This window comes from Narcine bancroftii, chromosome 3 (assembly GCF_036971445.1).
Source record: "Narcine bancroftii isolate sNarBan1 chromosome 3, sNarBan1.hap1, whole genome shotgun sequence".
Taxonomy (NCBI): domain Eukaryota; kingdom Metazoa; phylum Chordata; class Chondrichthyes; order Torpediniformes; family Narcinidae; genus Narcine; species Narcine bancroftii.
In genome coordinates this window covers 37,405,182-37,429,872 of record NC_091471.1, presented here as the reverse complement: position 1 = coordinate 37,429,872, position 24,691 = coordinate 37,405,182, and the positions used below count along the sequence as shown (strand labels likewise).

Sequence of the window (24,691 nt, the reverse complement as noted above, 5' to 3'; positions counted from 1 at the left end):
GAGAAGGAGATGCTTGTTGTCTTGAGGGCTAGCAAGATATTCTCTCAGACCCTGAGGGAAGCTAATGTAGAAATTGCAGGGCCCTTTGTAGAGATACTCAAAATGTCCTTGGCTCTGGGGAGGTGCCACAGGATTGGATGATTTGTCAATGATAGGATTGTTCAGATTTTTTAAAAAAATGCTCCAAGAATAATCCAGGAAATTGTAGTCTGATGACCCTGACTTCAGTAGTGGACCAGCTATTCTAAGAGATCAGATTTTTAAGTACTCTGATAGATGGGGACTGGTTGTGAATAGTCAATCTGGCTTTGTGTGTGGTAGGTTGTGATTAACCAATCTTGTGAAGTTTATCGATAGGTTCCCGGGAACATTGATGAATGTCTTGAGGCTTTTGGCACGGTCCTGTATGAGATATTAGTCAAAAAGGTTCAGTTACTTGATATTCTAGCTAAAGAAGTAAACTGAATTAAACATTGGTTTTGTGGAAGAAGCCAGAGAGTGGCAGTAGAGGATTGCCTTTCTGACTGGAGGCCCGTGACCAGTGTTGTGCCTTGGATTTAGATGTCCATTGCTTTTTATCTTTGAAATCAATGATCTGGATGATAATGTGGTAATTTGCATCAGCAAGTTTGCAGATGACACAATTATTAAGGGTGTAGTGGATAGTAAGGAAGGCTGTTATATCTTGCAGTGGGAATCTGGACAAGCTGAAAAAATTGGTTTTAAAATGCCAGGTGGAATTTAATGCAGAGAAGTGTGAAGTATTGCACTTTGAGAGAATTAACCAAGGTAGGGCCTGGTAAATGGTAGGGCACATAATTCCCTGAAAGTGGTATCAGAGGTAGATAGGATCGTAAAGAGAGCTTTTGGGTATGTTGTCCTTTGTAAATCAAAGTATTGAGTTATAGGAATTGGGATGTTATGTCGTATAAGACATTGGTGAGGCCAAATTTAGAATATTGTGTGCAGTTCTTGACCCTACCTACAGGGAAGAAGGATATTAATAAGATTGAAAGAATGCAGAGAAGATTTACAAAGATATTGCCATGGCTTGAGGAGCTAAATTATTGGGAAAGGTTAAATAGATTAGGACTTTATTCTGAGATTCACAAAATTATGGGGGGGGTGGGTTTAATTAGGGTAAATGCAAGCAGGCTTTTTCCACTGAGATTAGGCAAAATAAGAACTAGTGGACATGGTTAAGGTTGAAAGGTGAAATGTTTAAAGAGAACATTAGGGAGAACTTAGTGGTGAGAGTGTGGAATGAACTGCCAGTTGGTGGTGAATGCGGGCACGATTTTGGCATTTAATAAAAATGGGAGGGGTAAGGAGAGCTGATGTCTGGGTGCAGCTCAATGGGATGAGGCAGAAAAGTAATTCAGCGTGGACTAAATGGGCTGAATGGCCTGTTTCTGTGCTGAAGCGTTCTATAGTTGTATGGTTCTATTTTATTGTTTGTATTTTCATTTATGATTAAACCTATGGAGTTAATTAGGAAGTATTGCTTTGTTAATATTTTTTGTGAGGGGGTAAGGCGCGAGTCAGTTAGATGTCATCTCTATAAACGTGGTTCTAAAAAGCATGAACACTTCTCGGTAGGATTTAAAGAGAAACTTTTTTTAATGGGAGGACTATCAAAATTCTAATTGAAACCAATGCCATTAAATGCCATTCAATTCATTGTTTGAGACTTAACTGGTGGCATGGTTAGCATCGTGCTTAGTGCAATGCTGTTAAAGCACCAGTGACCTGGGTTCCAATCTGTTGCTGTCTGTAAGGAGTTTAAGTTCTCCCCATGTTTGCATGGGCTTCCTCCTTGCTCTCTGGTTTCCTCCTACCCTTCAAAAACATACCGGGGTGGTAGGTTAGTTGGGTGTAATTGGGCAGTATGGCTTCATGGGCCAGAAGAGCCTGTAACTGTGCTCTATGTCTAAATTTAAAAAAAATTAATTAACTGTACATACACAAAATAAAGGTTATCCTTTTTAAACCACCATAGCAAGTGCTTCAGTGTTTGAGAAATAAAGTTCACCATTATAGGCATCAATCAGTGCTAACTTTTTGCTTGTTTCAGCAGAATCTCTGATCACGTTTATTTTGAGTTAAGAAAATTTCTATTTGTGTTGAGCGAGTTCTGTATAGGCAAGGAAATATTTCAAAATAGTGTCAGATAAGTTGAAGGGTCCAAGAATTGTTGATGCTTCTCAGAAGTGCCAAAATGTGATAATTATCTATGTAAAAAATTATTTGCATTTTGTTGCAGATCTCCAACCTGTAACCTATTCAGAGCCAGCATTTTGGTGTTCAATAGCATACTATGAGTTAAACCAAAGAGTTGGTGAAACCTTTCATGCTTCTCAGCCTTCATTAACTGTGGATGGATTTACAGACCCATCTAACTCAGAAAGATTTTGTCTTGGTTTGCTGTCTAATGTCAACAGAAATGCAACAGTTGAGATGACACGACGACACATTGGTAAGTTAGTTGTATACCTTCATGCTCAAAAATTTATAGGATGTGTACTGTGTCCAAGAAAATTTGGATCACAAATAACACCATAACTGGAAAAAAAAATATTTCTAAAGTAAAGCTGAAAAGTAGAAACCTGACAGAAAATAAAGTAACCAGAAACATGAGAAAATTTAAAATTTGATGCTGTTACTCCATTGGCGTCACTTGGAAACTTCACAAACCATGATAATATATTAAATATTTTTTCACTGCTGCACCCACTTGTGCTGCTGCCTTCAGCAGAATATCTAATATAATTTTTCTTCTGGACCATTGAGCAGGAGTTGATTCGTGAATCATATTCAACGAATATGCATATTAATTGCAAACATTGGGAGTCTTCTCATTCTTGAAGTCCTTAGGTAAAATCTGCTGGGAAGCTGGTTGGCCGCAAATCAAAATCATTTAAACAATTTGTTTTTAAAAAAAAAGCTGTTCAATTTTTAAAATAAAATTTTAAGACTAGACATACTGAAAGTGAAACATAATTTATGAACAAAGATTCAAATAATTTCAGTTGAAGCAAAAAGAAATTGAGCTAATTTGTCCTTGCAGCTTTCTTTGCAGCCTAAATACTGGGGAAAATTTTGAGGAATCCTGTACTCTACATTCCAAGGCAGAAGGCTATTGACCAAATGTGGGTGAATGAGATTATTGTAAATGATACCACAGCTCGCCAGGACATGGTGGGCCAAAGGGCGTTTATGTGTGATATTGGATTCTATTGCTTTCTTGAACTCCATGAGGAGCCTGGAAGGTTGCTGGTGGACTTGAGTAAAACAAACAATCTATTTATCTCACTTAGCAATGTAAACCAACCAAATAAACTATTCACTGTCCATCTGCCTTTTCCTTTCCAACACAGGTATACTAGAATAATGTTGTTATAAATGAACATCCACATACAATTAATATTTATTAAGAGAACCAAGTTTATATATCACTTTGGCCACTGGAGAGTTTTAATCAATTAATAAAATCTGGAATTAAAAAGCTTATGTTAATAACAAATACTGTCATTAATATATCATCCAGTTCACTTTTGCAGTATACAAACTTGTGTACTATACTAGATCACAGCATCTTCAGATTTTCTTGTTTAACTCCAGTTCACTTTTTTCCATCCTCATCTTGTCTTGAGATGAGTATTTCTAGATCAGCCAGCATGATAGACTCTTAATTAATTTCCAAGGTGACAAAGCAAGATTCTTTGGTATTGGCAATAAATGATGAAACCTATGCTCAAAGAATAAATAATTTTTAGAAAACAGTAAGTTTGAAAGTTCCCTCTGTTTTTCTTGTCCTTTCTCAAAGCAAGTTTATTTGTGATCTTTTGTGGCATTAAATCACAGTATGTATTGATATGTCCCCCGACATTAGACCTTAAGACATTAGAGCAGAAATAGGCTATTCATCCTATCGAGTCTGCCCAGTAATTTAATCATGAGCTGATCCATTTTCCCACTCAGCCCCACTACCCGGCCTTCTCCCCATAACCTTTGGTGCCCTAGCTAATCAAGAACCTATCCATCTCTGCCTTAAATATATCCATTGACCTGGTCTCCACAACTACCTGTGGCAACAGATTCCACAGATTTACCACCCTCTGTTAAATTCCTACGCATCTCTGTTCTTCATTCCTGAAGTCGTGCCCCTCTTCACCTAGACTGTCCCACCATTTGGGGGAAAAAAGCTTTCCAACATTTGAAATGTATTACTAAGATCTCTTCTTTTTCCCACCCCCCACTAAATTCTCCTAAATTCCAACGAGTACAGGCAAAGGGCTGTCAAACGCTTCTCATATGATGACTCTACCATTGCTGGAATCATCCTTATCAACCATCTCTGAGCACTCTCCAATATCAGCACATCCTTTCTTAAATGAGAAGCCCAAAACTGCTCACAATACTCCAAGTGAAGTTTCACCAATGTCTTGTAAAGCCTCAATGTCACATTCCTGCTCTTGAATTCTATTCCTTCTGAAATGAATGCCATCATTGCATTTGCCACCTTAATCGCAGACTCAGCATACAAGTTTACCTACAGGCTAGCCTGCATGAAGACTCCCAGGCTCCTTTGCATCTGAGTATTTTCGATTTTATTCCCATTTAGAAAATAGGCTGCCCATTTCTTTTGTTTTCTACTGAAATGCATGACCATACACTGAGCAATATTGTATTTCATTTGTCACTTCTCTGCACATTCTCCTAATCCAAGTCCTTTTGCAGCCTTCCTGTTTCCTTAACACTACCCGCTCCACATACTTTTGTATCATATACAAACTTGACCATGAAGCCATTCATTCTATAAATCTAAATCAACATAGAAAGAAATGGCCCCAACACTAAGCCCTGTGGAATACCACAAGCAACTAGCAACCAAAATATCATCCCGGTATTCTGACTCTCTGCTTCCTGCCAATCAGCCAATGCTCTAATAACCATGCCAGGGTCTTTCCTGTTACCATCATTGGCTTTTACCTTTTAAAGTAGCCTCCTATGTGGCACCTTGTCAAAGGTCTTCTGAAAATCCAAAAATATGACATCTACTGCATCTCCTTTATCCAGCCTGCTTCAAAGAATTACAAGGGTAGAGGGAAGTGTTGGCAGTTATACACAGACCTCCAAACAATAGGCAGGATGTGGACAACAAATTACCATGGCATATATAGATAAGGTACATCAGAAGAGCGATATTTTGGTAGCTACATGGGATTTTAACATGCAAGTAGATTGGGAAAACCAGGTTTGGACTGGATCTCAAGACAGAATTTGTAGAATGCCTATAAGATGGCTTTTTGTTAGCAAGATTTTCCCTTAAGGAAACCATCTTGTCATAGGCCTCGACTCTAAACTAATCCTTGACAATCGACTTCAACATCTTTCCAACCACTGACAGCAGACTAACCAATCCATAATTTCCTTTCTGCTGCCTCCCTCCCTTCTTGAATAGTGGGCTGGCATTTGCTAAATGCCGGGAGACATGTGCACCCTAAGAAAATTCAGCTTTTTGAGCACCTACTCCCTTGAAATAGTAACTACCCTCACTTCCCTGTACAGGTAGCCCCCAACTTATGACCTATGTGACTTGTAACTATCCACACATACAACTGAAATTTTTGTGGAAAAAAATATATATATAAATATAAAATTTACACGGTTTATGTTGTATTTCACAAACTATAACAGGGATACAGGGCATGTAAGAGCCAAAATGTGCTTATCTTGTTAGGGGGCATCCTGGGGCTAGGCACGGCCATTTTGATCCCTGTGCGAATGTGTGAGGCTTTGGTGGGTTTGTGTACTGGAGTTCGGTTGGCACATGTTCAAGAGTTAAGGATGCAAATTCAATATCGTCAGTTACATGCACCAATCAAACTCCAATACGTGAACCTACTGCACATACGCAATGGGCTGTCATATTGGAGTTCGGTTGGCATATGCACAAGAGTTAAGGATGCAATTTCAATATCGCCAAGGTGCTTAACTCTCACACATGCGCCATCCGAACTCCAATACGCTAACCCAATGCAGGCTCGCACATGTGCCAAGTGAACTCCACTACATAAACTACTATGCATGTTTAATGGATCCACATATTGGAGTTCATTGGGCGCATTAGCAAGAGTTAAGGATGCGATTTCAATATCATCAAACTCTTGCGCGTGCACCGATCAAATTACAATGTGTGAACCTACTGTGCATGTGTAGTGGTATCTCGTATTGGAGTTCAGATGACGAATTAGCGAGAGTTAAGGATGCGGTTTCAATATTGTCAAGCTGCTTAACCAACATGCATTCACCAACCAAACTCCAATGTGCGAACCCATCGAAAATTTGTGCATGCGCCAACCAAAGACATGCGCACAGAAATCAAGATGGCCGCATCCAGTCCTGGGATCCTGGAATACTGACTAACAAGGTAAGCATGGACGAGAATGTGGAAAGATTTGCTAAGGTTGGTTGACATTCAGAAAGCTTTAAGTTGTTATTGTCAAATGTACGATGAAAAAAAGATTTAATTAAAAAGTGCTTTAAGACTTTGGTACTCCACGTGTGCTGGCACAATTCCGACTTGTGTTCATTCTCAGGTGTGATGATTCTTTGGTCCCTATTACGGTTGTAAGTCGGGACTTGTTCACTCACAGAGATGTGCACCGCCACACTCTGATATTATTTGCTGGCCTACTTCATCCTTTCCCTCCTTATGGGTTTTTTTAGGTGCCTTCTGCAAGATTTTAAAAACTTCCCAATCCTCTATCTTCCCACTAATTATTGCTTCCTTATATGCCCTCTAATTTGCCTTTATGTTGGCTATGACATCCATTGTCACCCATAGTTGTGGCATATTTTCATTTTAATATTTTCTCCTTTCTGTATGTATTTATCCTGCACCTCATTTGCAGTAACTCCATCCATTGCTGCACTATTATCTTCCAGATTAGTGCTCCTTGACCAGTTTCTCTCTCATGCCAGTATAATTCCTTTATACTCCACTGAAATACCGATACTTCTCACTTTGATTTTTTCTTGTTAAATTTCAAATTGAACTCAGTCATATTGGTGATTATTGCCATGGTTCCTTTACTCTAAGCTCTCTAATCACCTCTGGTGCATTACACGACACTTAATCCAGTATAGCTGATCCCCTAGTGGGCTCATTAGGAAGCTGCTTTATAAAGCCATCTTATAGGCATTCTACAAATTCTGTCTTGAGATCCAGTCCAAACCTGGTTTTCCCAATCTACTTGCATGTTAAAATCCCATGTAGCTACCAAAATATCGCTCTTCTGATGTACCTTATCTATATATGCCATGGTAATTTGTAGTCCACATCCTGCCTATTTTTTGGAGGTCTGTGTATAACTGCCAACAGTGCTCTCTACCCTTGACATTTCTTAACTCCATGCACAATGATGCTCCATCTTCTGATCCTATGTCACCTGTTTTGAATGACATTATTATTCCTTATAAACAGAGCCATGCAACCCCCTCTGGTTAACTGCCTATCCGTTTGATACACTGTCATTGGACATTTAGCTCCCAATAACATCCATCCTTTAGCAATGACTCAATGAGGGCTACATCATCTTATCGGTAGCTGTACTCCAAGCTCATGCATTTTATTTCTTGTGCTGCAAGCATTTAAAGTGCATTTGAATACGAAACCTTTGGCCCTATGTTGGGGTTTTTCATGACCCTGTTGTGTTGCAACTCATTCCAATTTTGTCCTATCTTTCTGCCCTTCCGCACAAACACCCTACCAGTTGCCTCTACTTGTGCACCAACTACCTCTTCCTCTTTGATTCTCGCCCTCTTGCGAATCTAGTTTAAACACCACCCCCCTCCCCCAAACAGCATTAGCAAACCTCCCTGACAAGGATATTGGATCCCCTCCAGTTCAGGTGCAACCCATCCTACTTTTTCAGATCTCTCCTTCCTCAGAAAAGGTTCCAGTGATCCAAGAATTTGAAACCCAGCTCCCTGCACCATTTCATCACCCACTCATTTGTCTGCACTATCTTCCTGTTCTGACCTTCTATAACAGTGGCCCAGGAGTAATCCAGAGATTACCACCTTGGTCCTGCTGTTCAGCCACCTTCCTAACTCTCTAAACCTATTTTGTAGGACTTCTACCCCACTAGTGCCTATGTCATTGGTGCCAATCTGTACCATAGAACATTATAGCACAAAAAAACAGGCCCTTTGGCATTCTAGTTTGTGCCAAACAATTTTTCTGCCTAATCTCTGACTTGCACCCAGTCCATTGCCTAATATTCTCCTCCTATCCATAAACCTGTTCAGTTTTTTTTTCTTAAATGTTAAAATTGAGCCCACATTCACCACTTCATCTGGCAGCTCATTTCATTCTCCCACTATTCTGTGTGAAGTTTCCCTTAAACCAGTGGTTCTCAATTTTTTTCCCACTCAGATACCACCATAAGTAATCACTTACTAACTACAGAGCACCCATGGCACATAGGCACCTACAGTACAATACAAGCCCTTAGGTGGCTCTGTTGGGCTGATCCATATATTCCTTTTAAAAAGTGCTAAACTCTCCCTACCCAGTAACCTATTATTTTTCTTCCATCCATGTGTGTGTGTTGGAGTCTCTTAAATGCCCCTAATGTTTCAGCTTCCACCGCCATCCCTGGCAAAGCATTCCAGGCACCCAGAACTCTCTGATTTTTTTAAATATATATATATAAATAAAAAATATCCCTGATGTTTCCCTCCCTTCACTTTGTACTCATGTCCTCTGATGTTTTTCAGCCTTCTGGTTTGTCCTTCCAAAATGCATCACCTCACACTTATCTGGACTGAATGCCATCTGCCACTTGTTCAACTAACTCTGCATCCTGTCTATATTCTTTTGTAATCTTCAACAACCTTCATCTCCATCAACAATTTTCTCCAACCTTTGTATTATCTGCAAACTTACTGACCTATTCTTTCACCTCTTCATCCAGGACATTTTTGAAAATCACAAAAGGCAGAAGTCCCAGAAATGAAATCTCTCCTCATTCTTCTACGCTCCAGGAAATAAATTCTTAACCTGTTTAGCCTTTCCCTATTATTGAGTTCCTGAAGTCTTGGCAACAACCTAGTAAATCTTCTCTGCATTCTTTCAATCTTGTTTATCTTTCCTGTAGTTATGTGACCAGAACTCCACACAATACTCCAAATTTGGCCTCACCAATGTCTTGTTCAACTTTACTATTACATCCCAACTTCTACACTCAATACTTTGAACTTTTGGCATATTGACCTTCATAAATCATCACTACCCTATCCACCCACCTATTATGACTCTTTCAGGAAATAATGTATCTGTATTCCCAGATCACTCTGTTCTACTGCACTCCTCAGTGCCCTATGCATGTATGTCCTACCTTGGTTTGTTCTTCAAAAATGCAGCACCTCACACTTGTCTGTATTAAATTCCATCTGCCAATTTTCAGCCTACTTTTCCAGCCGTTCTGGATCCCTCTGCAAGCTTTGAAAACCTTCACTTTCCACAGCTCCACCAATCATGGTGTCATCTGCAAAATTGCTGATCCAATTGACCACCTTATCATCTTGATCGATCATTGATACAGATGACAAATGACAATAGTCCCAGCACTGATCTTTGAGGCACATCTCTTGTCACAGGTCTCCAGTCAGAGAAGAAACCACCCACTATCACTCTCTGGCTTCTCCTGTATAACCAATGTTGAATCCAGTTTACTACCTCACCATGAACACAATGTGTCTGAACCTTCCTGACTAAACATGTGGGACCTTGTTAAAGCCCTTGCTATAGTCCATGTAGACAATATCCATAGCCTTTATCAATTCTCCTGAGAACTTCCTTGAAAAACTCTATAAGATGGGTTAAACTTGACCTACCTTGAACAAAAACATATGTTGACTATCCCTAATCGTTCCCTGGCAATCCAATACTTGTATATCCAATCTCTTAGAACACCTCCATTAATTTATCTACTACTGGCATCAGGGTCACTGGCCTATAATTTCAAGTGTTACTTAGGGAGCCTTTTTTAAATAAGTTTATTGTCATCTGATTGTACAAGTACAACCTGACAAAACAGTGTTCTCTGGTCCTTGGTATAAAAACATGCAGACACACAACCAGACAAAACATATACAGACAATAATACATATGCATGACAAATATCTATAAAAACAGAATATTGTTTTGTGAAAATTAGTCTCTCTCTTGGTTGTCTAGAGTGAGTTCCTTTGGTTGTTCAACATTCTCACTGCCCATGGAATGAAACTTCCTCAGGCTGTTGGTGCCGGCTCTAATACTCCTGTATCTCTTCACCAGTGGGAGCAGCTGAAAGATGCTGAGTGCAGGGTGGAAGGGGTCCTCAGTGATTTTGCGCAGTCTCTGACAATGATCCTGGTAGATCACATCGATGGGAGGGAGACTCCATTGATCCTCCCTGCCACTATAATAGACCTGTGGATTGGCCTCCAATGTATTTCTCTGCAGTAACTGTACCATATTGTGATATAGCCGGCTAGGACACTCTAGATAGAGCTCATATAGAAGGTTGACATAATGGTGGCTGGTAACTTTGCCCACTTAAGTCTTCTCAGGAAATACAGTTGCTGTTGTGTCTTCCTGACAAGTGAGAAGATATTGAGTGGCCACAATAGGTCACTAGTTAAGTGAACTCCAAGGAACTTGGTGCTCTTCACTCTTTCTACTAAAGAGTTGTTGATATGTAGTGGAGGGTGGTCATTCCTGGCCCTCCTGATGTCCATGATTATATCCTTCATCTTGCCCACGTTGAAGATTCAGGTTGTTACTCACACCATTTCCTGAGATTTTCCACGTCTTCTCGGTAGTGCTACTCGTCGTTGAGGCCAAGTACTGTTGTGCCATCTGCAAACTTGGTGCCACTGTTGGAGATAGATCTGGCAATGCAGTCATGGCTCAATAGCATGAACAGGAGTGGGGCTGAGAAAAGAGTCCTGAGGTGTGCCAGTGCATAGCGTGATGGGGTTCGATATTCTGCTGCTGACCTGGAGAAACTGTGGTCTTTCCATTCAGAAGTCCAGGATCCAGTTACAGAGAGGAGCATTGAGTCCCTGCAGGGACAACTTCTCCACCAGTTTCTGGGGAATGACTGTATTAAATGCCGAGCTGAGGTCAATGAACATCAGCCTGGCATATGAGGAGTCATTCTCCAGGTGGGTCAGGATGAGTGAATCGCCAAGGCTGTTACCTCTGTGGAATGATTTCTTAATGGATCCAGCGTCTCTGGAAGTGTGCTTTGATGTGTTCCACCACCAGATGTTCAAGGCATTTCATAATGATGGAGGTCAGTGCCACAGGGTGGTAGTCGTTGAGACCTGTTATTATTGTCCTCTTGGGTACCAGTATGATGGTGGCTGCGGCAATGATAGACTACTGCAGTGAGGTGTTGAAGATGTCCGCAAAGATGTCAATTGGTGCGCATTCCTTCAGTACCTGACTAGGTCTGTTGTCTGGTCCCACCAACTTCTGTGCATTCGTTTTGGATGGGGTTCTCCTTACCTTAGCTTTGGGGAGGGGGTGGGGCGTTCATCAGGTGGACAGGGGCTTTCTTGGGTATCATCCTTTTCTTCTCCTCAAACTGTGTTTTGAAGATGCTCAGTCTGTCCGAAAGAGAGGCGTCATTATTCTTAATTCACAAGATTGACTTGCAATCCTTTACAGTCCTGATCCCTTGCCACAGGCGCCAAGTGTTGCAAGGGTCACATACCTGTCTGTGGATCTTCTGTGCGTACTCTCGCTTTGCACGGGAGGGTTCAGCTCTGGCTGATCTTAGTGCCATACTATCCCCTGTCCTGAAGGCAGTATCATGAGCTCTGAGAAGGGCCCGAATCTGCATCCAACCACAGTTTCTGGTTAGCTCTGGTTGTGAAGTATTTGATCTCCGTGACATCCTCAATGCACTTGTTGATGTAGCCAATCATTGAGATTGTGTATATTCCTCTATATTTACATGACCATTGTAGGTGGTCTCCTACCTGAAACAGCTTCAGTCTGTGCAGCGCTGCTATGCATCCTCCCCCTTATTTGCTGTGACAACAGTCTGTATGCTGAGGTAAGCAAGACAGATATGCGATCTGAGTAACCAAGGTTGTGGCAAAGGTGCAGCCTTTTATGCACTAGGTACATTGGTGTACACATGATCCTGTTTTTCTCTCCTCTGGTGGTGAAGTTCACATTCACACTGTTGAAACCAGGGTAAGACCGTTTTCATGTTGGTGTGATTGAAGTCACTAGCAACAGTCATGGCACTGTCGGGGTGGAAAGTATGGGCTTCACAGATGGTACCATAAAGCTTCTTCATGGCTTCACCCTCAATAGTTGAAGGTCGAAAGTAGACTGCAGCAATCAGCATGGCTGAGAATTCCCTGGGCAGGTAGAAGGGTCTACATTTCACCAGGAGGTACATGATCTCTGCTGAGTAGAGGGTCTTCACAATGGAGACATTGGTGCACCAGTTCTCACTGATGTAAATGTACAGTCCTCCTCCTCAAGTCTTGCCAGAAGCAGCAGTGTCTCTGTCTGACCTGAAGGAGATGAGGCCATCCAGCTGGATTGCTGAGTCTGCAATGGTGTCACATTTCTATAATCACCAGAGCATAGCAGCCCTGGTTCAGATGCAGCTTGAGGTAATCCATTTTCTTCTCCCACATCGGTAGTGCGGTTCTGATCCTGATGCTGGCCCATTTTCCATGCTTCTGCCTTCTTCAGCGATGCTTCCAATGGCCTCCCACATGTCTCCTGCGATCTGCTCTGCAGTTTACAGCAGTCTGTGTTCTCTGCTTCAGTAGGTTTAAACCGCACAGAATCTTACCAATCTGAACCACTAATTTGAAAGTCTGGTGCACATTTTGCATTTTGACGAGAGTTTCGCAATCGTAGATACAATGTAGTGGGTTGGAGATTTCACTTTTGTAAGGAGCCAAAATGGCTGCTGCAACGTCGTGTGCTGCCATCTTGAAAAAAATAAGCTACCTTCCACACCTGTGGCTTAAGACATTTTAAATATTTCTGCCAGTGCCCCTACAATTTCTACACTAGTCTCCCCTCAAGATCAGAGGGAATATCTTGTGAGGCCCTAGGAATCTATTCACCCTTGTTTGCTTTAAGACAACAAGCACATCCTCCTCCTTAATATGTATAGGTTCAAAGACCACTCTGTTTATTTTCCTAACTTCCCTAGATTCTTTGCAATTTTTTTTCACTTAATATACAGAACAATCCCTGTTATCCGGCACCAATGGGGATTGGTAGATGCCAGATAAGTGTATTTTCCAGTTGCTTGAGACTTAAAGCATTTTACTTTATTTTCAGTCACATTCTTTGAACCCATTTAACCATTGCTGCATCTGCAGGTTCCTCCCCCTCCTTGGAGCTGCCCGAATGACAAACAATAACATGATAGATAATTAACTCTGCCCTCTCACCCAAATAAAGCCTCTAACAAGAGCAACTCTTACTGAGCAGAGATAGAAGACACTTTGAGAGTCATCCCCATGCCAAGCAGCAGCAGCCAGTTCTTCATCCTGGACGATGCCATTTCTGTTTTGTGCAACTTTATTCAAACAGATACTACAAGCAAAACACAACAAGGCACTCTGCTAGCTGAATATTTGCTCCGATGTTCACCAAATGTTTATGTGGTACTTCGGAGAACATTTGCTCTTATAAGTTTAAACTTGCTTTTTTTAAAACTTTTTTTTATTCTTATTTTATAAACTTTATTTGTTTTCTTCATTTTTTTTTTTGCTGGTAGCTTGAGGCTGTTGGTTGCTTGAATTCTGGATACCAGGAGTTTTACTATACCCCATAGAAACCCTTAGAACTTTTATTGATCTTGTCTGTCAAAGCAACTATTTAACCCTCCTGATTTTTGTTTTTTTATCTTACATTTTTATGTTCCTGATGTACCTCATTTGCTCCTTGTTGCCTTTACCTGCTCTACAACTCCCTCTTCTTAATCAGATCCCCACTATCCCTCAAACCAAGGTTCCCTATGCCTGTAAACTAACTTTAATCCTTATAGGAACACACAAACTCTACACTCTCAAAATTTCATCTTTGAAGAGCTTCCACTTACTGAATATATCCTTGCCAGAAATTGTGTTCCAATCCACAATTTCTAGATCCTTCCTAATTTCTTTAAAATTGGTTCTTCTCCAGTTTAGCATCTCAGCCCTCGGACCTGACTTATCCTTCTCCATAATTAACTTGAAACTAAGGGCATTATGATTACTGGACCCAGTATTGCATTCTCTCATTGATACCTCTAAATATTGATTTAGAAAACTTTCCCGAACACATTTGACAAACTTCATGCCATCTGATCCTTTTACAGTATGGGATTCTCAGTTAATGGGATTCTCTTGTACCACATCCTTAATGGAACTGGGCTAAATATACTGTGTACTAGATGGAAGGGATCCTTAATAATTATTTGGCTCCCACATAGTTATCAGCCATATAGCACCAGAAAACTGTCAGAAGGAAGTAGTAGACATGGTTTACATCAATGGTTTTCAAACTTTTTCTTTGCACTCACATAACATCTTAAGTAATCCCAATGCCATAGGTGCTCTGTTAGGGTTGCTTAAAGTGGTATGTGAGTGGAAAGAAAAGTTTGAAAACCACTGTTTTAATTGTACCTAATTGACTCGTTATGTGCACTGTTTCATAACTCCAAAGGAAATGGGCCAATGCCAATTTTTCTCAAGCAAAATATTTCAGTAACAATTGGGTCCAGAGCAGTGGTTCTCAACCTTTTTTATCCCTCCACTCACATACCACTTGAAGAAATCCTTTACTAATCAGAGCACCTTTGGCATAGGGATTACTGGTTTGGATGGATTTTAAAGCTTTGATATCATCCTATATGGTAGGCTGGTCCAGAAGATTAAGACACAAGGGATCTGAGGCATATTGAGACTCGAAACTTCAGATGTAGTTGCGTCAAGCAAACTGATTGAGGAACCCATTAGCTTGAGCAGCATCTGTAGGAAGAATCAAAGTGTCCACATATTTAGTTAAGTTTTATTATGTTTTAAAGCTGTGGTAACAGTAATGATGCTGTAGTTGGAGTTGCCCCAGCAGCATCTTTTCCCTGATCCATTGAACTCATTTAGCAGTTTTTTTGGGGGGGTGTGGGCATGATTGGCTTAATGATGGGTGGCAAATGGTAGTTGTGGGTGATTGCTTTTCTAACTGGATATCTGTGATAAGTGAACTACTGCAGGGATCGGTGCTGGGACCTTTATAATATTACTTGGATGTGAATGTAGTCTAAATAAGTTTACAAGCAGCACAAATTGATGGAGGTTGACCAAGGATACTGCAGGGTATAGATCAGATAGAGGATTAAATGGATTATAATCTGTTTGAGATAATGTACTTTGGAAATTCTAGTCAAACATGTAGAACAAATGGCAGGGAACTTGGAGCATTGGTGTACAGAGAGAGTTTGATGTGTAAGTTGATGGCTTAGAGCCTGGGAAATAGTCTCAAATCTTTTGTTTTTTTTGAAGAGGTGATCAAGAAAATAATTTTAATATTTTATTTATTTGATTATAAGCCGTGATACATACATTAAAAAAAATTAATACATATGATCCAAGAAAAACATGGTATTTATATAACAAACTACTCCACCTACTAACCTAACCTAGTCCACAAGAAAGAAAGAAGAAAGAAAAGAAAGACGCAAACCATTAAAAAAAACATAATTAATTAATTACCCTGGATTAGAGTAACACCGCCGCTGTGTGGCCAGAGAATTTAAAATTTTAAACCTGTATAATCCAAATAGGGGCTCCAAGTTTAATTTTTAAAAAAAATTATCACGTAAATTGTTAATTTTTTCCCGATGGAATACAAGATCTCAATTCCATATGTGCTCAAATCAGTCTCATATTTCCAAGTAATCACTAGATATTGTCCGGCTGCAGCCAATGCTAACCTCAAAAATGTAATTTGAAACCTAGTTAATCTTAATTCTAAACTCAAATTCTTAATATTACCTAACAAAAATACTGATGGATCTAATACAAATTTAACTTCAAAAATCTTTAAGTCGCTTCCAAAAAGGTTTTACTGTAGCGGTAGCTACACACACAAAAACACACCACAGGACTCTGGGGTTTCAGTTGAACTGATTTATTTAAATTTCGTGTGCGCCCTTTTAAGGCCAACAGGAGTTCCACCCCGTGCAGCGGTGACGTCATCATGCTGCCTGGGGTGCGAGCTGAGTCCTAAGCCATGAGGTAATCAGAAAACCCCACCAGCACGACGATACAAGTAGGGCTGGTTCGCTACAAGTGATGTGCACCGCCACACAACACCTGCCCCCCCCCCCCCCCCCCTGCCCCGGAACCGTCTTACGCATCTCACCGCTTGGGTAGCCAACCCCTTCGTTTGGGTTGGACCATCCTCACAGGAAATGTTCTGGTTTCAGTCTATCAACAGTAAGTAACTCCTCCCTGCCCCCAATGTCCAGGTAAAAGTCTTTCCCAAACGCTGTACGTACGAGCCCTCATACAGGCGAATGTTGGTTGGTGGTGGGCGTGTTAGCAAGGCGAGTCTGTTGCGGAGGTCTAGAAGTAGAGTTGGGTTCTCACCTCTGAATTCTGTGCCTGGACCGGAACTCTCTCAGCAGTGACAGCGGAAACCATAGACAAGTTTCGCAGATGAAACCTGGAGATCCTCCTTCAGTGCCGTTCGGATGCCAAGCAGGACCCAAGTTAGTTCGTCTGCAATTGGATCCTTTGAGTTGCGCCATGAGAGCCGCCTTGAGGTGCTGGTGAAAGCACTCCACGAGTCCATTAGCCTGGGGATGATAAGCTGTGGTGTGGTGGAGCTTGATCTCCAGGAGGTTTGCAAGTTGTGCCCAGAGGATGGAAGTGAACAGAGCGCCCCTATCGCTGGTCATGTGAGCCAGAATGCTGAACCGAGCAACCCAGTTGGCGAGTAGGGCTCTGGGGCAGGACTCGGCGGAAGTGTCTTTCATGGGGATGGCTTCCAGCCATTTCGTCGTTAGTAGCGGGCGTCCCTGGACGCCGGTATGGGGCCTACTATATCAATGTGGATGTGATCGAACCTCCTTGCTGGCGGGTCGAAATGCTGTACTGGGGCTCTGACATGGCGCTGGACTTTAGAGGCTTGGCAGTGCATACAATTCCTTGTCATCTGGGCCACTTGTTTCTTTAAGCCGTTCCAGACGAAACATTCCACCACCATGCATACTGATGCCTTGATGGAGGGGTGGGCCAGTTCGTGGACCATCCCGAATACCTGTTGTCTCCATTGCAAAGGGACTACCAGGCATGGGGAGCTGGTTGAGACGTCACACAGTAGCGTTTCGTGACTGCCCAGTAGCTTCAGGTCTTTGAGGCGCAGGCCGGTGATGGCAGTTTGGAAGGCCTGGGTCTCTTCATGCCCTTTCGAGGCCTGAGCAAATTGGGCATAGTTCAGGCCGGGGAATAAATTGTGGATGGTGGTCCTTGAGAGCGCATCAGCAATGACGTTGTCCTTACCCGCCCGGTGTCGGATATCGGTGGTGAACTCCGAGACGTAGGAAAGACGCAGCTGCTGTCCTTTGCCATGGAGAGGGCCTGTATAAGTGGCTTATTGTCCATGAAAACAGTGAAGGGCCTGCACTCCAGAAAGTAGCGGAAGTGCCTGATGGACAGGTACAGGGCCAGGAGCTCCCTGTCAAAGGGACTGTATTTCAGTTTGGGAGGTCGGAGGTACTAGCTGAAAAATGCAAGCATGCACCACTGTCCACTGACCGATTGCTTGAGGAAGCCCCCAATGGCTGTGACACATGCATCCACTGAGCACTGTGTGGGCATCAGGCTATGGGTGGGCCAGTAGGGTGGCGCTAGTGAGGGTGTCTTTGGTTTGGGTGAAAGCTGCTTCGGCCTATTTCGTCCACTGGATAGTCTTTTGTTTCGCCGAGATTAGGGTAAACAATGGGTGCATTATGTGGGTGGCCCTTGGGATGAAACTGTGGTAGAAATTAACCATCCCTGTGAACTCCTGAAGGCCCTTGAGAGTGTCCGGCTTGGGGAACTGCTGTATAGCCTTGACCTTGTTTGGTGATACCATCTGCTGTGATGGTATGGCCCAGAATCTGCAACGATTCCTTTCCGAACTGGCATTTGGCCATGTTGACGGTGAGACCAAATTCTGCCAGGTGGGCGAACAGTGCGCAGAGATGGGTTTTGTGTTCATTGTGATCTCGACTGACCATGAGGATCTCGTCAAGATAAATGAACACGAAATCCAGATCTCTACTCACTGCATCCAAAAGCCGCTGGAACATTTGAGCCGCGTTCTTCAGACCAAAAGGCAGCCGCAGAAATTCAAAGAGGGCAATCGGGGTGACGATGGCAGTTTTGCCAATATCATCCAGGTGGATGGGGATTTGGTGTTACCCCTCATCAAATCGACCTTCGAAAAGATCTTGGTGCCATGCAAATTGGCCGTGAGTCCTGTATATGGGGGATGGGGTATTGGTCAGACTTGGTTGCGTCGTTGAGCCAATGGTATTCCCCACACAGGCGCCAACCCCCAGAGGCCTTTTGAACCATATGAAGGTGTGAAGCCCAGGGTCTGTCCGACCTGCAGACTATACCGAGATCTTGGAGGCGGGAGAATTCCTCTTTGGTGAGCTGCAGCTTCTCCGGCAGGAGTTGTCTGGCCTTGGCGTGGAGCGGGGGGCCCTGTGTGGCAATATGGTGGAGGACGCCATGTTGAGGCATGGTGGGTGTGAATTGTGGCCACAAGATGGCGGGAAACTTGTCGAGGATGTGAGAGTACTCACTTCTGGGCGTACAAATGATGGCTACACCAGGGTCGTGTGTGCTGGAAGAGTCGAGTCGGAGAGTCTGGAACGTGCGGGCATGTATGATTCTCTTGCCTTTGAGGTCCACTAGTAAACTGTGCGCCTGAAGGAAGTCAGCTCCTAGGATTGCAGTTCGCTCCATAGCCAGTTGGAACCTCCATTGGTACTTGTCTCGCCTGATGAAAACCTGGATGTTTCGCGTGCCAAAAGCCTTTATTTCTGTGCTGTTCACAGCCTGCACAGTCGGGCCTCATGTTCTCGTGTGGGATCGAGGGCAGTCAGGGGAAGCACACTCATCTCTTCTCCAGTGTCCACCGGGAAGTGCTGTCCACTGGTCTTGTCTATCACAAACAGGACATTGTTTGTGTGGCCAGCCGTTACAGCTATTAATGGCACCTGGCCTGGTCGTTTCCCTTCTGTGAGCAGGACTGGCAGCACTTGCAGGCTTGGGCTCCCCAGCGTTGGTGGTAGAAACACCAGGTACCTTGGTGCTCCTCCAGCCTCTGCTTGGGGGTGGTCTGTGGTCGACTCGGTCCAGGGTGGGTGATCTGACTCATGGTAACCTCGTTCTCCCGCACATGGCCTAACCCATGAGGTAAGCCCCATCGGCGCTACGTTCCAGCAGCTGCCCCACCAGCGCAGCGATACATGTGGGGCAGGTTTGCTACAAGAGATGTGTGCTGCCACATTGTCATTTCACATGACTTAGTGGAATGTAAAAAAAGAACCTATTTCCTTCTGACATCTAAAACATAAATCTGAAGAAATTAAATTGTATCTCTTTAATTTTTCTAGAATTAAATATAATTGATATATAAAGTTATAATGAACTAACCAATATCTCACATTAACAATTTTAATCATACTATCTTTACATGAATTTCTCCAATCATCTTGATTAATTAGTATTCCTAAATATTTTTCCCATTTTAACCTAGATTTATGCAAATCTAATTTGGGCATTTTATTCTGTAATAATGAATACATTTCAGATACAAATCCCTTCTTCCTACCATTCGTAAGTAAAATTCCAAATTAAGATTGTCTAGGTAACCATAAAGTGTGTCCAAAATTTAATAAACTTTTGATTTGATAATAACAAAACAGAGTATTTGATGATATTTTGTTTTTTTTTAAAAAGAAAATAAAATAACCTGCTTCATAACAATCTTGTACAAATTTAATTCCCTTTTAGTCCCATAATTTCAAAAACTGATTATTAATCGTAAAAGGGAAAATCTTTTCTGATATAAAGGTGTTTTACTTGAAATTTTTTTCTTGTGTAACTATTACATTATTTATTTTGTTTCATAATTCCATTAAATATATCAAAATAGGTGAATTATAATTACGTAAAAACTCTGAATTCCATTTATAAATAAAAGGATCCATCTTCTCACCAATTTGAGATAATTCCAATATTTGCCCATTCCAATGATTGTTCCAAATCAAACATTCTTTTAATAAATTTTAATTGTGCCAATTTGTAATAATTTGAAAATTCGGAAGCTGTGAACCTCCTAATTCATACTTGCAAGTTAATTTTTGTAAAGATACTCTTACCATTTTAAAAACTTCCTCATAATAGAATTCAAATCTTTAAAAAAATAATTTTGAGCATATTGAATCCTAGGAAAAATATTCATCTTAATACAACTAACTCTACCTATTAATGTGATTGGTATATCTTTCCATTGATTGAAATAATTTTTAATTTTGTAAAATAATGGTAAATAATTCATACAGATGACTAAAACTACTATCTACTTTTATACCTAAATATTAGAATTCTGAGATTCTGTTAAGTATATTAAAAATCATCTGCAAATAAATTAATTTTAAATTTATCAGACTTCACTTTAATACCTTAATATTATTATCTTGCCTTATCACCTGAGCCAAAGGTTCAATAACTAATGCAAAAAGACCTGGTGACAAAGGGCAGCCTTGTCTAGCAGATCTACTCAATATAAAAAACAAAGATAACTGCCCATTTGTCATAACTCTAGCAGTAGGATTTTTATATAAAGCCTTAATTCAACCAATAAACATTGGTTCAAATTTTAAAAATTTCAAAAACTTTAAATTAAATAAAAAAAACTCCATTTTACTCTGTCAAATGCCTTTTCTGTTCAGTGATATATCCGTGGGAGGGTTGGATTCCTCTCGAGAAATATGAATCAAAGAAATAAATTTCACAATATTGTCCACCAAAAAACGATTTTTATTAAGTCCAGCCTAGTCTAAATTAATCAAACCTGGTAAATATTTTGCCAATCTATTTGCTAGAACCTTTGTTACAATTTTATAATCAACATTTAACAACAAAATATATAAGATCCAGTTTTCAAAAGATCCCGATCCTTTTTAAGAATAACTAATAATTGCCTGAAAAGAAGAATCCAAAAAATAATGAACCTCCATTGCCTGTTTCAATATTTCCATCAGTAAAGGAATTAATAAATCTTGAATTTTTTTTTATAAAACTCAGAAGTAAAGCCATCTTCACCTGAGGACTTCCCATTAGGCATAAATTAAAGTGCTTCCATAATCTCTCTTGAACTAAATGGAGCATCCAATTCATTAATATCCAAACTACTCAAAGAAGGTAAATGAAGGTCAGATAAAAAAAAATCAATTCTAGCTTCTTCTTTATCTTATTGACACGTATATAATTTTGCATAAAATTCCCTAAAGATGTCATTAATCTCCTGAAGGATTTATGTAATCGCTGAATCCTTTCTAATAGCATTTATTGTTCTTGAAACTTGTTCCGTCTTTAATTGCCAGTGTCACAAGCCAGAGGATCCCAAAACCCAACAGCAATAGATATTCACCAAGATAAATGGTTACTTAAACAAAAGTTAATTTTAATTATCTTTAAACACGAAAACAGAATCACACTTTAACTTATCACTATTGACTTAACTAACCTAACTTAACCCCCTTCTAATTCTAAGTGCACGTGTATGTAACGTGTGTTAAAGTTTAGAAAAGTTCTTTGGTTCACAGTCCACTCTCATTTCTCATTCCTCCAAGTTCATTGGTTGCACGGAATTCTGTGCAAGGAATTTTACATTTATGAAGTTTGCCAGGCTTTAGTGCTCGCAAGGTAAATGGTTACCGTTGAGGAAGGTTCTTGTCTGTTTTCAGAGGGGTTGTTCCTGGACACAAACTGATCCCTTTTAATCAGCCACGTCAGTGACTTGCTGAAGAAATTTGCCCCATCAGTGTTTTCCAGATGATGACCTCTTTCTTTCAGGTCACTACAGAGTTGCTTTTAGTTTCGCTTATTTCAAGTGGAACATTAGACAGCCAGTCCTCTCCTTTTGCATGAACCACAAGGGCTTTGACCAGACCGAACTAAGCACTCACAACCCATCTTCCAAATGGGGTTTTCCACAAGGTTTCCAGCTTGCCCTGTTCCAGTGCAGCTGGTGCTGACTGTAGCACTGCAGAACTGATCATATTCTCTCTCTCTCTCTCTCTCTCTCTTCCCCCCCACCCCAGAGAAAAAGCTGTTCAACTCTCTCTGCTTACAAAAAACATATGACCCTCTTAGAACAGCAAGCTACGCACCCAGACAGCCTGCGGCTCCAAACTACTCATCAAGTCTCTTTCATCTGTTGCTTTTCAAAACAACAATCCATTAGTGAAGTCTCTTGGGCACTCCCCAATGTTTTTGCAAAGGCCCCCAGGAGCCGCCCATCTGGCTTGAGCAGAGCTCCAGTATTTTAAATGAGATATGTTTTGAAGTGTTTGTATCTGTATGTGACCTACACTAAAAAAAACCTGCCCAAATTTATCTCCCCAAAACAACAGAAACACAACATAAACTGTCACACCAATCTTAAAACCTGAGGAGCTCTTTCCCCTAATTCATAATATATTTGTTTAGTTCTCTATAACAACTCAAATTTATAAGTTTGTAATGAATTGTATTGTAATTTCATATTAATCAAACTTACTTTTTTAATCTCCTTTGAATTCTGTTGTAAATCTTTTTCTAAAATTTCTATCTCCTTCTCCAACTTCAGATGAATATTTTTCTTAATTTTAAATGTAAAGCTAAAAATTTGTCCTCTTAAATATGCCTTCAAAGCACATGCCATAAAGCAAACTTACTATTAACTGAATCTGTATTTATTTTCAAAAATTGCTATATTTGATCCCTTGTAAAATTACAAAATTCTACACTTTTTCACAACAAAGAATTAAATCTTCATCGATACGTATTATCAGTCTTTTCTAAACCTGTACATGTTATTAATAAAGGAGAGTGGTCTGGCAATGTTTTACTCTTAGATTCAGCAGATATAAACACGACCTTGTAATTGCGCCAATATTAAAAATAAATCTAGAATAAGAATCATGTTGAAATGAATAAAGCAAAAAATCTTTCTCTTTTGGATTTAATCTCCATATATCAATTAAATTTATATCTTTCATTAACTGCTTTGCTATTTTAGTCCTCTTTACCGTTTTCAGAGATTTATCCAATAATGGATCTAAACAACAATTAAAGTCACCCCAATCATAACTTTTATGTTAATATGTGGAGCTTAAAGGTCTTCTTATAGGATTTGAGTCACAGTATTCTGTTTTCCTGCCTCCTGAATCCTGATATATATGTATCTGTTCCGCGACTCAACTGTAACACGGTATAAATCTTGGACCCCCAACTACCGCTTATCTAATGAGGTTTTACTGTATAAGCCAAAACTCTCTTTCTCTTAATTATATTATCAAGTCTGTTAACATTAAAAGTAGCAAAATTTAAATTAGTCATCATCCATGTAGTGGGACTCTAATCCATGATCAATATCCAAAAAAAATGATACTTCTCCTCAATAGAAAGAATAAAAGAAAAGTAAACCCTATAACAACAAAAAAACCCAACAAAAAAGAAAGTACTGTATCACAGTACAACCTCCCCCAATTATATGGGAAGTGACTAATGCCACAAAGTGGCCAACAACTTCGGAAGGAGAAGCAAACAAAACCACCCACCCCCACCCCATGAACAGAACAATCAATAAAAAGCAATAAGTAAATCATTTCAAGTGTGATAAGTTTCCTTCAAATCTCTGTTACCTTGATTATCATCGATGTCAATTTCAACCAACTGATAGCATTTCCTCTCTCGCACACCACACTTCTCTTCTTGAGCTGGTTTCAATTGTTGAGAAAAAACTTGACTTTTCTTCTGTTTATTATCAGGCAAAGAATTAACAAATGTAAGAGCTTCAGTGTTATCACTAAAAATAGTGGGATTGAAAATCTCCATAAAAGAACTTTTGAGAATAGCAGGATGGATATTGAAAAGCAAATTTATATCCTTTCTTCCACAAAACAGCTTTGGCAGAGTTAAACTCTTTACATTGTTTAGTAACAGCTTGACTCAAATCTGCATAGAAAAAAAACTTATTCTTGACAACCAAAGGACCCTGATTTTTTTTCTTGCATTTTGAACTGCAACATGCAAAATCAGTCTCTCTCTTGATAACGAAACACCTGATTAATATGGAACATAGTGGTTGTCCAGGAAAAGGCTTTTTCCTAATTGCTCTGTGTGCTCTGTCCAATTCTAATCCACTTGGAAAATATTCCTTTCCCAAAAAAGCAGGAATCAATTTCTGGAAAAAATTGCACTGGGTCTACCCCTTCAAAATCTTCAGGTAACCCAACAATTTTAACATTAATTCTTCAACTCTGATTCTCCAAAGCATCAATGTACTTTAATAAATCATTTTGTTCTATTTCTCATCCAGTAAGAGAATCTTCCATCT

General features: G+C 40.4%; 1 protein-coding gene across 5 annotated transcripts in view; it reads left to right on the top strand.

The window, feature by feature from the left end:
- smad2 (SMAD family member 2) overlaps positions 1–24,691 on the top strand; it is a 170,316-nt gene that overhangs the window by 121,220 nt on the left and 24,405 nt on the right. For 3 of the 5 annotated variants that reach the window (XM_069923833.1, XM_069923834.1, XM_069923832.1), the window contains one exon: positions 2,264–2,476. The exons of the other annotated variants lie outside the window; for them this stretch is intronic. In XM_069923833.1, coding sequence (XP_069779934.1) covers positions 2,264–2,476 — 213 coding nt within the window. The remainder of the gene's footprint in view (positions 1–2,263; positions 2,477–24,691) is intronic. 5 annotated transcript variants of the gene reach the window in all.